General features: G+C 36.0%; 1 protein-coding gene across 3 annotated transcripts in view; it reads right to left on the bottom strand.

The window, feature by feature from the left end:
• Positions 1–8,134: 8,134 nt before the first annotated feature.
• The window catches only part of WASF1 (WASP family member 1), a 60,363-nt gene continuing 50,562 nt past the window's right edge, over positions 8,135–17,935 (bottom strand). For 2 of the 3 annotated variants that reach the window (XM_044244430.1, XM_044244433.1), the window contains 6 exons: positions 16,954–17,107; positions 15,739–15,856; positions 13,862–14,034; positions 11,619–11,798; positions 9,883–10,511; positions 8,135–8,999 (listed from right to left, as the gene is read on the bottom strand). In XM_044244430.1, the coding sequence (XP_044100365.1) occupies positions 8,842–8,999; positions 9,883–10,511; positions 11,619–11,798; positions 13,862–14,034; positions 15,739–15,856; positions 16,954–17,107 (1,412 nt within the window). In that variant the 3' untranslated portion in view covers positions 8,135–8,841. The remainder of the gene's footprint in view (positions 9,000–9,882; positions 10,512–11,618; positions 11,799–13,861; positions 14,035–15,738; positions 15,857–16,953; positions 17,108–17,935) is intronic. The other variant, XM_044244432.1, reaches the window with a different exon arrangement.

Genomic DNA, 17,935 nt, shown 5'->3' with positions numbered 1-17,935 from the left:
GCATCTTGGAGGACGTAAACTAACACAGGCAGAGGCAGGATTAGGGCACCATTGTCTAAGAACACAAGTGGTGGGATGGAATTTTGGACTAGCTTATTCATCACCTGGCAGGCCAAGAGGAATGTTATTACCCTGAGAGGTCTGCGGGGCATGGACAGGGAGTCTCTGGCACAGGGGAGCAGCCAAACTGCTACAGATTTCACCTAAGGTGATGTGGGAAAACATCCTGGAGAGGTGATTGCCCTTGCATGCATAATGATTCAAACATTTGAACAAAATGAGGAGAACAATGCCTAACAGTGCAGTAGGGTTGGCTGGTTACTGCCAAGTTGCTATGATGTTCTGCAGAGGAATAGTGAGAATGTGAGGACTGTTAACAAGCACGTCAAGCCTAAGGGTGAGAGCTTAGTTGGGTTACTTACAAAAAGGCCCTTATTTCTGGCTATGGAAGAGCAGGTATAACTGAGCAGCTGACTGGAGATTTGTTCATTTGAGTCACAGAATTTCAGAGACATTGAATTGCTCAGTTGATGGATGTCTACAATGGGAAGGCCAGGAAAATTTACACGAAGGCATATGAACAGAGAGGCCACTGTGGCAAAAATGAAGACCACATAGTGGGCTCCCACTTACTAAGCAAATCTAGCTATAGCTGCATCTAAATGTCCAGTCTGTCAGCAGCCAATCTGATTCTAGAAGGTATAAAGACGTATAAAGGGCCAAGAATAGTAAAGGTAATTTTAAAGAAAAACAACAAGGTGAACAGGCTTGCTTTCTTGGATATCAACATTTCCTATATGGCTGTAAACCATTTAGAAAACTGTGATACTGGTGGAAGGAGAGACTGGTAGAACAGAAGAAGGTCTGTGAATAGACTCATTTGTGCATATCTGTACTGTCATCATTCTACAGTCAGATTACACAATCGTATCAGCATAAATACATATGAACTTTTTATAAAATTGCCCTGCAGAACAGAGAGGAAAGAGCAGTCTTTTCAACAAATGATGTTAACTTGATTTGCTATCCACAGGAAAAGAAAATGAAACATATCTCTGACCTCACATGGCACACAAAAATCAATTCCAGATGGATTACAGATCCAGCTGTGAACGGTAACACAATGAAGTCTTTGGACTTTTTAGACAGTATAGAACAATCACATAAACTTGGCATAGGGAAGTATTTTTTAGGGCACAAAATGCACTAACCATGAAGAAAATGGATAAAATGGACTACCTGAAAGTTAATAACTTATTTTCAAAGAGCACCAATAAAGTGAGAAGAGAAGCTACAGAGGGGGAAAAGATAAAGCTAATAAACATAAGGAAAGGTATTCAACCTCATTAGTAATCCAGGAAAAGAAAACAAACCACGACCAGACACTGTCATAAGCCCACCAGAATAGCTAAAACTAAACATTGTAATACCAAAAGCAGTGACAAGGATGCGGAGGAATAGAAATTCTCAGGTTGCTGGTGGGAGTATGAACTGGTACAACTTCTTTGGAAAACTCTTTGGCATTAGCTACTAAAGCAGAAGATTCTCAAGTCCTATGAGTTTGTGATTCCACTTCTAGGTATCTACTTAACAGAAATGCCCACACAACAAGAACCATATGCAAAAATGTTCACACCAGTACTTCTTGTACAAGCCCCAAAATACAAACTTGAATCCATCAACAGAAGAATTTATAGAGTGTGACATATTTATAGCACGGACTACTATAAAACAATGGAAATGAACAAAGTAGTTTACATATAACACGGTTGAAACTCACAAACAAAATTTTAAGTCAGGCACAAAAAAAGCACATACTAAAAGATAACCACTGATGTAAAGTTCAAAATATAGGCAAAATTAAACTATTATAGTTGAAACACATGCTTAGGTGGTTGGTGAAAGTCTAAGATAGAAACAAGGAAGTGACTACCATAAATTACTCTTGGTAATGGTTGGAGATGAAGAAAGGGCCAGTAGTTAGGAGGGGGCACGCACTTTCTAGAGTGTAATATTCTATTTCTTGACCTGCATTGGCACTCACAATGTGGTAATTACGGAGTAAAAAATTTTATGCTATGCATGTTTTACAATAAAAAAAATTAAACAACCAAGCAAAAGGAATAAGCTGGTCTTTGATATCAAAATGAAGGCTTCGTGCTTGGTTAATAGGCCCCATTTTTAATTTTTTTGATAATGGTAAGCAGTTCACATTAAATTATCTAGATTGTTTCACTGAGACCCTATGCCAGACATTTCTGAGATGGTTGGCTATTAACCAATCCAAGAATCAAATGTAAAAGTTTGGCCTCATCTTATATGCTCCAAAAAACAAAATCAATAGAATCAAGCATAGAATTTATTTTTTGAGCTGAGGGAAGTATCTTCAAAGGAAAGTGGATTCCCACTGACCAAGTAAATGAGACAGATGAGACAGCTTGGACTTGAAAGGGATAAAAAGTCAAATCCCTTGCTACTTCTTTGTTTTGAATTACATAACCTTTGTGGCAGAATTATCTTTGACAGAATCCTGAGAAGATGATTTCTAGATCTGAAAGTTAACAGAATAAAGGGGAGCTGAGCACGTTAAAATGGGAATAGAGCAGGAATTCCGGAGATGTGACAGGATAGAAAGGAGGAGCCTCATAATAAAAGAAAACCACAATGATGTCGCACATAGGGAAGGTGGAATATAAAGTCTCAAAACAAGCGAAGACTCAGCTGCATGATTTGACAATCTAGAAGAGCCTATGGAGGTACTTAATGAGAAAAGGAGATCAAATTAGCATTATGGCAAAATAGAGCAGAACTCCAACATGGGAGCCTAATCATGGGGTTCAGATAGCAAGGAGATCAGTCAGTCTTTCCTAGAGTTTGTCCTTCCATCTCACAGTACAATCAAAACCCGAAGCTGGAAGAATCCAATGGTTTCCTTCTGGCAACTTCCTTTTATAGCCTGGAGCCTCTATCAATTCATGCACCAATCTCAACAATGTTTTCAATATGGTCTGACAATTTCCTATTTCCCTAGAAAGCTCTCCCATTTATCATAATGACTATTTCATTAAAAGTCATTTTAAAGGACTTTTCTTAAAACTGTTGACATTCTTCACATCTCCCCAGTCACCCTCAGCAGCACTGCCATCTACTTCAAACAGGAAACATCCCATTAGAAGGAAACTTTCTCAACTTTTTGGGACCAGACCTTTAAATCTAACGGCTTACCCATCTATCCTTTCCTTCCTGCAAAGAGCTTTCCCTTTACAAATCCAAGACTAATTCTTCCCTCCAACCATGTAGATGGATCCTTTCCCTACCTTATGTCCCAAACTGCTCATCTCTAATGGTCTATAAACCAGGATTCCGAAGTTATCCTCAACTCCTCTCTAATTACCAAATCCAGTGTATTCCACATCCTGAATTTCTCTTGAATCTATCTCATCATGTATCTCCTCTCTCACCACCATCCCTAAATATTGTTTGTCATCTCTTATAAAGCCTGACTGAACTCTTGACCTCCAAGCTTACTAGTCTCTAATTTATTTACCACATTGCAGCTGTCAATGATCTTCCCAATATGCTCTTCTGATAGGTCACTTCTTCAATTTTACTGTCCACGAAATAAATGCGAACTCCTTAACATGGCTCCTAACTCTCTCATGATTTGCTCTGGCTTTCTCATTTATTTCTAGTTTTACTACTCCATCCATGCATGCTTTGCATTAAGCATTCCCAGACATTCATATACCTATTTCCTTTGCCTGGTAGACTATTCACCCTGACCTTATTTATTTATAATATATTTATTATATATTTATAATATTTATCTGCCTAGGTCTACCTCATTATTTAAATGTCATTTCCTTTGGGAGGCCTTTCTGGACTTCCTACACTAGGTTTGGTCTCTGTGCTATGTGCTCCCCTAACATAACACTCATTGTTCTTTGTTAATTTATCTGTATGCTCAGAAAGTAGGGCTCTGTCTATTCACTGCTGTGGCGCCAATACCCAGCAAAGTAACTCTAGGCATCAAAAAAGTCTATTAAACAAGTGAAAAGAAATATCATAAATATAAAATTTAAAAAAATAAAAATAAAGCATTAATGATAGGAGATGTGCTCCTTCATTTGGAATGGTCTAGATACAGTTCCTATAGATTTCCTTTAAAGTTTGAAGTGCAACACGTCATGGATTTCAAAGGTAAGAATAAAACAGATACTTTTAAGTTACAGTGGAAGCTATTACAATAGAAGATAGATTGTGATTTGCTGGTTCTTATGTCTTTTATGTTGTTTCCAGGCCAAAAAGATGGATGGGAAATTTTATTACCCCCGGAGACATCACTGTCCTATATCAAAAGAGTAGCACTAAAAAGGCTAGCCTAAAGGCAGGATGGATAAATAAGAAATTTATTAAGAAGTCTTTGAGTATAACACACACATATACATAAGGAACATATTTATACAGACACTATAAAATATTCAAAATCATTACCACTAAGCAAATTTACCTATAGTAAGAAAAAGGAGAAACTATAAATATCCTGAGAAAGATGACTTCAATACATGGTCAGTGGTTTAAATTTTTTGTCTAAAGGAAAAAACGTCAGAGCAGCTGGCTTTACAATAATGAGAAAAAGGTATTGATAACTAGTCTGTTAAAAAAAAAAAAAAGTGCCTGAAATGTTCATTCAGGGCTGGTATTCATTCTTTATTCAGAGCCTTGCTGTCAGGCTTGAAAGGCAAGAGATTACTGATGCATTCTACAGCCAAGTCATGGAGAATGATAAATAAATTTATTCTTCATACAGCAATGAATAAAGGGAGGAAAAAGACTTATTCTTTGTATTATAAGGGTCTTCTATGCATTGTTTGTCTTTAGTAAGATGATTAGCTTATTAAAGTTAAAAGATACAACTTAGAAATATCATACTTTGATATTTCATTTTCATTATTTCAATGGAGCAAAGCCATCTTCAAATTCTGATACTGCATGATTAATATCAGGCATTGGTTAATTTACATTTTTTTACTATGTAGGCACTACATAGATCATGAATTCCAAAAAGGAATTTCTTAAACTATTTAGGAGCTTTAAGTAATTTATTTTATACCTGCTTCAGTATTTTCAGGGAGGTAGTTTTAAAAATAGCTGGGGTAGGGTGATGGAAATTGGGGAGGGTATGGGCTACAGTGAGTGTTGTGAATTGTGTAAGACTGATGATGATTCACAGACCTGTACCCCTGAAACAAATAATACATTATATGTTAATAAAAAAAAAAGCTGGGGTCAAGGTAAATGCAGTAGAGTGAAAATGAAAAAATACAGAGCAGTAGTATGTTTACTAAGGGCAAAGTTAGAGCTTTTGAAAGTAATTCATGGTATTCCCATTAAATAAAAAACACTATCAATTTTGGTCTCTGCCTTAAGAAAAGACTTCACTAATATTCGTAACTTTTAACTTTTGGCCAGAAGAGTCAATCTTATGCTATTTCTTAAATTACACACACTCATGGTTTTGATGAAGTTAGGACTGGTTTAGGCTCAACTGTGTTACTGAGGTTAGTGGAAGAAATTTTTCCACATAAGAGCAGTGCCTAGGAAGATATGATTTTAAGAGCTCTAGTGGACAGAAAAACAAAGGTATTTCTGAATCTGTTTACAAGAGATAATTATGAGTTGCCTATTTAAGATGAGGCCCCTGCTCTCTTGTGAGTAACCTATTTGCAAGCTCAAATAGGTAATAACTGTAATGCAAAATGGCATTTAAGTGTACTTGAAGAAAGCTTATAATAATAAAGACCTAGAGAAATTGAAAAGGAATACATATTAACTCCAGTTGTGGTGATCTGAAGACTTCATGAGAATATGAGATGTGAGATGGATGTTGAAGGAAGGGTAGGGCTTTCTGAAAGTGGAAATAAAAGTATTTCATAATTTACAGAACACAATCCAAATGAACATTTTCCTTAATTGTCTTTTAATAAGTATTTATAACACGAAAATGCTTCAGAAGTCATCTCATCTGCCTAAATAAATGGAAAGCAGTGGTTCTAGCTTAAGATTAGTTAAAAATACGGAGCTTACAAATATTCCTTAGAAAAAGTTATAGACACACTCTCCCTCTGTAATGACTGAATATCATCCTAAACTCCACTGTATCTAAATATTCCTCTCCTCTTTCATCTTACCATGATTGTGAAGTTCCTCTTCAGCATCACACACAAAAAAGCCAGAGACAGCTTCAAGGAACAGTGGAGTGAAAATGAAAAATATACACAGAATATATTCTGTATGTATTTTTTAAAGACTAAAAGTCACAGACTAAAGGTCAAATAACTTAAGGACTAAAAAGTATTTGTTGAATTTGGCAATACTGAGGTAAATGGGTAAGAGTTTTGACCAAAAAAGTGAAGCTAATTATTCCTCCATGATAGACAATTCATTTTTTCTGCCTCTAGGCTCCACAAATAGCGAGCTAATTCATAAGAAAATAATCGTCCAGTAACTTTCATTCTTCTTAGCTATTAAAATTGACCACTGAATGACTGTTCTAAAATTCTCTCACCAAATTAAGCTGAATTATCTAGACTGAAAGGTTATTTTGCTTTCTACTGGCACTTTCTTATCTTTCAGAAATGTTCTGAAAAACAAAATCATCTCAAGAGCTATTTAGGATATCTACTGCCAGGCTTTAAAACAGATCCACTTCTATTATTAAGAAATATCCACTATTTCCTTTATTATTACCTTTAACTACTCCAATGCCAGTACCATTGCATTTTGGTTACTGGCCACAACTGAGCTTTATAAAAACTATATACTGCCATTGCCTTCTACACACTTAGGAAGATAAACTTTTAAATCGTGTCATATTTTCTTGAGTTGAATTCGACATACTTTTGTAAAGTTGAAAGAAACCTCAAATCACTATCTAAGCTTTTTTTGGGGGGAGAGAGAGAGAGAGAGAGCGCACGCACATATGTGCATGTGAGCAAGAGGGTGGAGGGGCAGAGCGAGAATCCTAAGCAGGCTCCACGCTCAGCACAGAGCTGAGCCGAGCTGAGATTATGACCTGAGCCGAAACTAAGAGTCAGACACTTACCTGACTGAGCCACACAGGTGCCCCCACTATCTAATCTCCTGTCTAGGCAAAGCTACCCAAAAGAACAAAGCACATCTTTTGTTAATCAGAGCTATAAGGAAATTTTTTTTTATGTCCAAACTATTGCCATGATAGTTTGCCACTTAGTTCCTCATTGTTACTCCACAGAGTACGGGTCATTAGTTATTTACCTAAATAATCCCCAAATTATCAAGTAACCAATGACCTCATCTATCAGCTCTCTATTATTGTGGACTAATGCTGTGTGAAATAATCCATCTCAAGACTCAGGTGTAAGACAATAGGCATTAATTTTTGCTCATAAACGTATAGGTCAGTTGAACAATTCTTCTGAGCTGGCCTAATCTTAGCTAGCCTTGCTCATCAGTTTATAGCCGGCCAGCGGGGGAGCTTGTGCTTGGCTGGTATAAGCTGGTCTCACCTGGCACAGCCCTCTGTATGAGGTTTCTGATCTTCTAGCAGGGTATCCTGAGCTTAACCTGAGACAATGCTATTGGCCAGAACAGGTCTCAGCAACAATCAGATCCAAGGTGGGTGGGAAAAGAACCCCCCATATCTCTTGATGGGAGGAGCTAGAGATTGTACTATAAAAGGATGAGGACTGCAGACACTTTTACAGTCCAACTGGAGAACTTCACATTAAACAATCTAATATTAACACTGCTTTCCCTCCAGCTTAAATCTGGATTGGGTAAACATTAATAAGACTATCACTGTAAAATATAATTTCAAGAATGTTGTTAGGGTATCAAGTCATAGTGTGTTGAAATTAGACAGCAAATTGAGATTTTAATTTAAGAGCCTAAGGAGTTGAAAAATACTGATTTTGAAAAAATGATATAAAAGCTACCTTACATACTAGACAACATGAATCTGTATAATTAAGAAGAAATTATACAGTTTAAGTGATTTTAAAGTTTTTTGCTTACTATGTATGTATTAAAATCCTACTTTATATATATTTGATAAATTATCAGAAATAGTTTTATTCAAAGAGCAACACCCAAGAACCTTTAAAATGAACCATTTATTAAATCAGACTGTTATTCTTAACAGTTAATGTAAGTTACATGTATGTTTATGTCAGAGTATTTCACATGGAAATTTTTTAAACTCTTATAGGCAAGCAAAATCGTACCACACAATATATAAGTGGGAAGGGGGTACTGCTAAACATTCAAATAAGGCAAGTATTTAAAAACAGTAAAACAATAATTAAAAAAAATTCAAGCATTCCTTTAAGAGAATTCAATACTACTAGCTAAACATACTTTCTGAGTGTATTCATATAATCAAGGCAGTGTTTCTTCTTTTAAAACATCAGGAAATGGAATAAGGCTCATTAATAGATACAGCTGCCCTCAAGATTTCAATCTCAGTTGCTTTCTTTAAATTAAAATTCACAAAGTGCACAATTAAGATATATCAAAAAACTGAATCTGCTACTCTAACAACAGCTGTCCATGCTTAATACTTAGTGGTTTATTTGACCAAATTATTTTTTCAGGGAAAAATAAAAAAAGATAAGCCACTGTAAAACATTTAGTTTGAAATGTATGCTAATATTTTTCTTAGAAATCAAAAATTATGGAGGAAAAGGTTATTTATCATAAGAAAAAGAAAGCAAAACACTGGAATGACCAAACATTTTCAAAGAACAAGCACCACAAAGGACATTTGCATTCAGTTTTGTAATATTTATCAATGAATTTTTCTTACTCCAACCAATCTACTTCATCAAATTCTGAATCATCTTCTGAATCACTATATTCCACAGCAATACGGCGAGACAGGATGGTGGCAACGTCATTTTCAATGCGTTCGTGTTTAGCTTCCTGTTCACGCTGCTCTTCTACTTTGCGTAGCTGAATACCTGATACAGAAAAATCAAAGCATTCATTGTAAACCAAAATACCATATACTACATTACTACATATTATTAATCTTTCTGGAGTAAAATCAAATACACGTGAGAAAAACTAATTGGAAAATGAAAAGCAAGATCTATTAAAAAGAATTTGAAGGGATCATATTTAGAATTATATTAATTTGGTCAATTAATTCTTTCATTATCTGTAAAACTAACTGGTCAAACTTAGCAGCTATCCCAGTGAATATCTACAGCTTCTTTAGCCATGATGGTCACCTCCCCCCAAAAAGTCAACCGGTGGTCAAATAAATGTTGTTGAGTGTATCTTCTGGACTTTATTCTCTCCAGTGCTTGAGGGAAAGGCAGTATTATTCATTCTCTGCTGCTGGTGCCTGGCTTATAGTAGGTGCCTAGGAAAAGCAGGCTGAATAAATGAATGAGTATGAGAGGCCTTTCCTTTGTTACTAAGGGAGGAAATTTAATCCTATAAAGGCATCTGGTAGAGCAAGTGTCACTGATACACCAAATGGACAGCCTTAACACTGAAGAAAACACCTTTTTTAAAGGAGTTAATATACACATTAAACATAATATAAAGGGTTTTAACTAAATTTTCTATAACTTGTAAGTCTGACACTTTCAACTTCTCATTATTTAATGAACATTTTAAGAATCCCTACTAAAGTATGAAAATAAAATAATTAAATGTGATTTGTTTTCTGGAAAATGATTTAAAATACATGTTGAACACAGCTTTCCTTTCCAAGAACCATGTGTGCAAAGATACTTAAAAAATTTTCAAGTGAGGAAAACATTATTCTGTCAAACATTTAGGAAGATTCTAATGATACCATAGCAATGCTTTTAAAGGCCACAAGAAAATTACCTTTTCGTATTGCTTCCAGAAGTACACTCCTGGCGTCACTGATTACAGGTAGAGTTGATGGATGACGCTTTGGCTCAGAAGCAGGTATAACTTGTGATGGAGGAGATGGAGGCATTAATGGAACATGGGGACCTGGGGCAGTAGATGGAGCTGGATGTAGCCCAGAGGGAGGATGAGAAAGAGCTGCGACTGTGACAGGTGATGATGGTCGAATGCCAGGTGGAGGCAGAGGAGGCGGTGGTGGGGGTGGAGGCAGCCCCTGGACTTCACCTTGCGGGAGTGGATGAACTGGTACAGTCTCGCATACTGGGGCAGCTCTAGCTACTGGTGGAGAGGGCTGTACTAGAGGAGGTGCGATTGGAGGAGGAGCTGGGTGGAGGACTCCAGGGGCAATCTGGAGAGGAGCTGGAGGTGGAGGTACTGCTGGAGCTTGCAAAGCAGTGGCTGGAGGTGGTGGTGGGGGAGGTACTGGCGGGGGAGGAGTTGAAGTCATTGAAGCTCTTAATGAAGAAGTTGACAAGGCAGATGGAAGAGGTGGTGGAGGAGGTGGGGGGGTGGGGCTCACAAACACAGGTGTCCTGCCTGTAGCTGGTGACTGAGGGCGATTTTCTATCAAACCTGTAGCAGAACTGAAATGATAAAGAAATCCTAGCAAGTTATTAAAAGAGAAAGAACTAACCACAGGAAAGATAGGACTACCAGTAATTATATCAGGGCAAATGCATTGACATGTTCCTAAAGAAATTAAAAATTCTTCAGTATTTAGGATGAAGGGAAAACACCAACAAGAAAATTAAGAGGTGGTGCTTTCATTTGTAATATTCTAAATGGTCTCATCCTTCATGCACCTGTCATATGCACTCAAGCATTTTATGCTTACTTTGATAAATAAAATATTCAATTTTATGCTGTGATAGGAGTCTTTATAATGACTCAACATTTATCATATAACATTATTTGCAGCAATACTTGTGGCCATTACAATGCTGCATTGATACTGAAGCTATTAAGACTCATCATATGTCATTTCAGTTAAATCAATAACAACTAATTATAAGCCACAAAAGGAAATTTATGGCTCTCTTCCTTCCTGAGGATGGAACATCAAATAAATGACTCAGTGACAGAAGACTGATTTTTTAAAAACTGAAAATTATAAAGCTGGTCTCTATTTACCTATTAAAAATTTTATAAGCTGGATAACAATGGACAAAATTAAACTTCAAAATCACTTTACTGAAAGACTATTGCCTCTTTTCTCTCAAATTCTCAGAGTATTCCCCATAATATCAATTAACACTTAGAATCACATTCTTTGGTTCCCATTTCTTAGTCCCTTACCACATTCCAAAATTTTTTCATTTTTATTAATACACTGCACATTATATAATAAATATAAATAAATAAATAATAAATAATAAAGCTTTAACAAAATAAAACACACTTTAACCTTTAAAGTAAATTCTCATTCACTAAATTTTCCCCGAGAACACGTCAGCTTTTATCAGAGGCTGGCAGATGACGTTCCACAGTCAAACCTGAACTGCTGTTTTTACAAGTAAGGTTTCATTGAAACACAAACAGGCATTTATTTATGTGTAGTCACCAATGGCAGAGCTGAGTAGCTGTGACAGAGAACTTACGCCTACAAAGCCTAAAATACTGACTAACTGATCCTTTCAAGAAAAAGGTTACCAACCCCTGAGAACAAGTATCACCTGCCCACCCCAGCGTACCTGATACAGGTAGGGATGGGTTTGGCATCCCCTGCTCCATGCATCGGTGGAGGTGGAGGAGGTTCGTGTGGTCTGACTAAGACCCTTTCCTCAGCTCTAGTCAGAAGCTCACTCATCTGACTAAATGGCAAGGCAGAAAGTGAGTAAGATCCATCCATATGGTCCACGTATGTCTGAGGTCTAAAAAAAAAAAATACAGTATCAGTGTGTTTTTCTTGAATTACAGGTGGAGTACAGTGTTCTACAGGAGATATTTAACATGTATCCTTTGATTGCTAATATTTAACCACTGCTAAGAAACTTCAGAAATTTATTACTGCTTTTAAAACAAAGAATGCTGCTCACAATGTAACCTTTCCTTGCAGTTATTTTACTCTATTATAATACTAATTCAATTCACGAGGATAGAAAGTATTACATATAGAATCTTATAAGCAAGAAAGTAATTAGCTTTTGGCAAATTGTGTTCAAACCTATCTGCCTCTATTTCATTTTTTTCCTTCAAAATATGATGTCAATGACAAAAAGCCAGAATATGAAAACTGGAATTTTCCACCATCAGGATATCTTGTTGCTCTCTCAAGCTTAAATGACTTCTAAATGTCTGTATTAGTGAGAAGGGCCTCCATGATACCACAGAGATGGCAAACTATATTGTTTTGTCTTTTTGGTGTTTTCAAAGGTGGCAGAGTACTCAGAAAATAACTGAGTAACAAAGCAACACATGACTTATGATCAGATTTAAGTAGAACTTTAGACTTATAAATATTTACTGATTGTAGTGCATGCTGGGGATGAATGTACACAAAGTGAGTTAGAAAATACAACTGGTTATGAACACAGGTTTGAACTGAGCATGCGCACTTATATGAGGGTTTTTTTTTTTTTTAACAGTACAGCACTGTTGATGTATTTTCTTTTTTTTTTTTAAAGATTTTATTTATTTATTTGACAGAGAAAGACACAGCAAGAGAGGGAAAACAAGCAGGGGGAGTGGGAAAGGGAGAAGCAGGCTTCTTGCAGAGCAGGGAGCCCAATGTGGGGCTTGATCCCAGGTCCCTGGGATCACGACCCGAGCTGAAGGCAGACGCTTAAGAACTGGGCCACCCAGGCACCTCTCTTTATAATTTTCTTAACATTTTTTTTCTGTGGCTTACTGTATTATAAAAGTACAGTACATAATACACATAACCTACAAAATACGTGTTAAATGACTATTTATGTTCTCAGTAAGGCTCCCGGTCAACAGGAGGCTATCAGTACTGAAGCTTTTGGGGGAGTCAAAAGTCACATGTGGATTTCTGACTGCACAAGGAATTGGTGTCCCTAACTCCCTCGTTGTTCAAGGATTAACTGTACTGAACTTACACTACTGGGTAAGGTAATACCATAATTACTTAACAGTAGAAGAAAAAGTATTTATCTATAGATTGCTTTTTCAAATAAATCTCAATTCTTTAGGCCTTTTTCTTTGAATGCGTATATTAATAGTATCTTATGTGTACGTTACTTCTAAACTTGGCAAAGATATTAGCCTAATAATTTACATGTATTATTCCAAAGAAAACTTGAAACTCTTTTCCATTCAAAAATAACTACAATATATATATAAAAATGACTATACTCATTCAACTAAAGTTAACAAATTCCTTTACAGAGATATGCTAGTATAATGTTTAGTTAGGGTAGCATGTTACTTAGATGGGGCCACGGTGACTGAGAAAGGAAAAAGACCTATTCTATAGTTCCACAAAAGGGGATGAGTAATTCTGTTTTAAAGTCCTGATGTGACTGAGGTGGGGGATGTGGCATAGAAAGGGAGTCAGGACAAAGAAAAGGAATAAAATATTACCCTTTCTTAGCTCCTATTTTATATGTAGTGAAACAGTAATATTTCAAAAAAATTCCAGACCCCATTCCTCTATTATGAAATTCTAGCAGACTCTGCCTGAAAAATTGAGAGACTGAGACTTCATATGAAAGCTTAAACAACCTTAAAGATCATCTATTCCAACCACCTCTTTCTATAGATGATAAAACTAAAATCCAGGTATGAAAATGACCTGCCCAAGACCAGACTTCAGTAGGCTCACAAAAGTCAGGGTTTCAAAATTATTTCTATAGCACAAGCAGGGTCTGCTGGTTCAACAATTCAGGACCTAAGACTTAGAGGCATGGATATCAGAAATAAAGCCAGTATTTTATCATTAATTTTGTTAAAAAACAAACAAAAGAAAAGAAACCTTGTTTCAAAATGAGAGGCTGGGCCATTAGCAACTTCAATATGCTTATGTAAGAGATTAGCATCATCTTCAGCCAGCTCTGGACCTTGGGCCAGTTTCTGCCATTCTCTCCGCCTGTCATGAGGTGCTCTTGGCACTTTTTCTGGTTCATGAGGACGATCTAGATTTTTCTGCTATAACAGATGTATTGAAACAAAGCCAAATGCTGAAGTACTAAGTTTTTAAAAAGATGTTATTAACAATCAAAATAAAATTCTAACATTAATACTGAAAAAGACAATTCCATCATAATATAGTTAAAGTAACACAGAGACAGTTCATTTGTACATTCAGAATTAAATCTTAGCTAGCTTGCCTGCAATCCTAGTTTCTGGTCACGTTTCTTTAACCTCTAATTTTAACTGATGTACCAGATAAAAACAGTATGCCTAAAAAGATGGGATCAGGAGGGAGACAAACCATAAGAGACTCTTAATCTCACAAAACAAACTGAGGGTTGCTGGAGGGAGGAGGGTTATGGAGAGGGTAGTTGGGTTATGGACACTGGGGAGGGTATGTGCTATGGTGAGTGCTGTGAAGCGTGTAAGCCTGACGATTCAGACCTGTACCCCTGAGGCAAATGATACATTATATGTTAATAAAATAATTAATTAAAAAATAGTATGCCTAAATAATTAAATTTGAGGTCAGAGAGTCCTTTCAGATGAAAAAAGATTCACCAACTCTCCTCCCAAATCTATTAGTTTTTGCTATAATGAGTGAAATTTCTACCAGTAATGGCACTAAATCTTAAAATTTATTAAGGCTATGTAATCTGGAAAGTGACCAATTAACTAGCCATTAAAATTATTCAATTAACCCATAACAATGTGTCACTCAACAGAAACAGGGTATTCAAAAAACAAAAAACAAACAAACAAAAAAAACAGAATGATTCAAATTGTGGGAGAAAGCAGAGAGAGGTCAAGAGTTGGTGTAACAAAGTCAAATGCCCAAAGGGGCGAAGCAGATCACATACATGAATGAAGAAAATCAGGTGTAAGATGGGGATTGCAATGAAAAAACAGGCATGTCCATTCAAGGCTTTCCACTTCAAGAATTTTAAAACCACTGTGTTTGTCAAACAAAACACTGACTGCAGGCATAATCTGAGCTGCCAGTCACCAGTCTGTAAACTCTGGCTAGAATGCTGGGATACTGTCTAGTACAGAAAATAATAACACGAAGGCATTATGGAGAAAAGGGAGGAGAGGAGAGATAGCTACAGGAGAAACACAGATGATAAGAAACAGATTTTGTCTCCTTCATAATTCTGCCTAAATCCCAATTTTGCTTCCTTCTTTATTCCAGTTATTATCAATATATAATAAAGCAGATCCAAGAACATTTTATTACAAAGTAGAAAATAGCAACATACCAGACAGATAATAGGAATTTAGTGAGAATATAATCTTTCCAAAACATTTAGGATATGATCTGTGGTAAGAAAATATAGCTTAATCTACTTTGCCAACATCTGCACAATATTCCTTTGTCCCTTCTTACCAGAATGCCCTTCTCTTCCCTGGTCCACTTAATTCCTATTTGTTCTACAGTATTATAAGCTTTGTTTGAAGTGTTTACCAACCCTGTCCTTTGGCTAAAACAGGTGCCATTTTGTGCTACCTAAACCCTCCATGCATACCTCTGGTATTGCACTTACACGACATTATAATACTGATTGTTCATCTGTTCCCCCATTAGACTATGATCTTCCTGTGTGGTTATAAAGACTACAGTATAAAACTGTCAACATACAAGCCTAATCAAGTTCCCTGCATGCGACAAAACACAAATACACGAAAACTAACTTTAATTTTTTGAATCTCTTGTAATACCTTCTGTTTCCTCTTTTCCTTCCTCTTATCCTCTGTATCTTGCAACATCTTTTCTTTCCATAGATCAAAGAAATACGAAGGGTTGGTATAAAACTTCAAACCTTCTTTACCATCATCTCTGAAATGTAAAAATATCAATTAAAACATATACCAGTAAGAGGCAATACAGAGGCAATCAGAATAATTTTACTAAAATGTTTTTCTCTTACATTAATGAAATAAAGCGTGCGTAAAAATACTGACAAAATAAATTAGAGTGCTGCATCAATAAAATATTTCTCATGAATCAGACAAAAAAAACTTAAGGAAAATGGAAAACCAGGTGTTTTTCAGAGTTGGTGTTACTAATCTGAAGAACAGCTGGACGATTTTCATCCCTAACTTGTGCTGAATACCAACTTTTCTAAAAGTCCTTTGGGAAATTCCAATAGTTACAAAAGGTTCTGCCAAAGATAAAAGCCTGAAAAGACAATAACATCATTAGAATAGAGAAATTACACAGGTTTCTGCCAATTACTCTAATTTGCTTATTATCTCACCAAACCCCAAAAATATCCTTTACAACTTATTCTAGTAGCAACAGTTATTTTTAGCCAATGACTTGCATACTGACAAAACAGTTTCAGATAAATATCTGAATACCATTTTATTCAGGAAATGTGTTATGTATATTACCAATTGAACAAATTATGTGAAAGTACCCCCTAAGAAAGCCTGATGAATTCCAGATTTTATTTTAAATGGCACAAAAGATCTTTAAAAGATACTACACATGCATTTTGTAAAAACTTAATGCATATAGATCAAGAGTAGGCATAAGCAAGCAAAAATGATATGTCTACATTTTGTTAGTGTGGTGGAATTTTGAACTCTTCATTTTTTATTTTTCACCTGACCAGCTATTACATTAAAAAGATAGTAACTCTTTGCCCCTTCGTATTAATAAGTTTGCCATTGGCTTTGATTAGTAATACTTTTCAAAACAACTTCCTTGAGTAAGTTTTTGTCTTTTGTATGCCAGAACCTTGGGAACCCACCTAGTGTATAAAGCAAAAGTTTTCTAAAGGTGGTAGATGAGGAGGGTTCTATGTGTTGGTGAAACGCTCAGTGACATAAAAAATGTTCGGGGATTCAGCGTTTAAGGGTGGAGTGCTACTGATCTGGATGGAAAGTCTGCACTAAATCGCCAGCCTTCACATTTATTCCCCCACTGACCTGTAAGGAGTGAGTATATTGAGAGGTGGAGGCTGTTCGCAAACATCATATGTCTCCTGTAACGGAATAGGCAAAGTCTTGCGGTCAAAGAGCTGCTGATCTTGAATTGTGGAACTTCGGAAAGCTTTCCTCATTGTTATATCTTGCAAAGATACTAAAAGAAAAATAAAAAATCTATTTTATTTCTTTTTCTAAGTGGATTTAACATAGTACAGAAATCCACATACCGTATTTAAGAGTTAGCACAGCTCAGGAAGTTGTGACTGTAGAGGCTTAGGAGTCAGGAAGCACATTTTAAATGCTCTACCATTATATCACAGTGTTGCTCCAACCAGGTAAGTCTGAAGGCACCTGTGATTTCTAAGGCTCAAAAGGCTCTAATGACAGCCTGAAGCATCATCTACATTTCTCATCAAACATCTTTTTTCCCACTTGCCATCCCTAGCCCCCACTAACCCACATTTTTCTTCTTTCTTTTTTAAAATAATCTTTTTTCCCATTTCTCCTTCTTACTTTTATTTAGCTTACACCAACAACACTGAATTACTTAGTCCTCAGTGGCATTCTTGGCTAAACATACTGTTGACGTCTATGCTATCTAGACTATAAATATTATACATACGCTTTAAACTTAAAACAAAGTTTACCATAAAGAAAATATTTACAAGTGCCAGGCAATCTATATCATTATCTATTTCACTTATTACTTATCTTATACTCTAAGGATCTCTATATAGCTATAAGCTCTTGAAGACTGACCCTGTCTCCTACATCAGTATCTCCAGTAACTAGCAGAGCTCCATCACATACATGATAATCTAAAATAATTCATTTACTCATATTTTTTGGACTATGCAGCATGTTAAAATAAGAAATGTACCAGATTTGTACATTCTTAATTCTTAGAATGATTTTCTGATGTTAAGAAAGTAGGTGATTTCTTAAATATTTAATATGGGTTTAAGTATGTAGGTAAATACCA

This window comes from Neovison vison, chromosome 1 (genome assembly GCF_020171115.1).
Source record: "Neovison vison isolate M4711 chromosome 1, ASM_NN_V1, whole genome shotgun sequence".
Classification (NCBI taxonomy): domain Eukaryota; kingdom Metazoa; phylum Chordata; class Mammalia; order Carnivora; family Mustelidae; genus Neogale; species Neogale vison.
The sequence above is the reverse complement of the archived record's forward strand: the minus strand, read 5'-3'. Positions and strand labels throughout refer to the sequence as shown.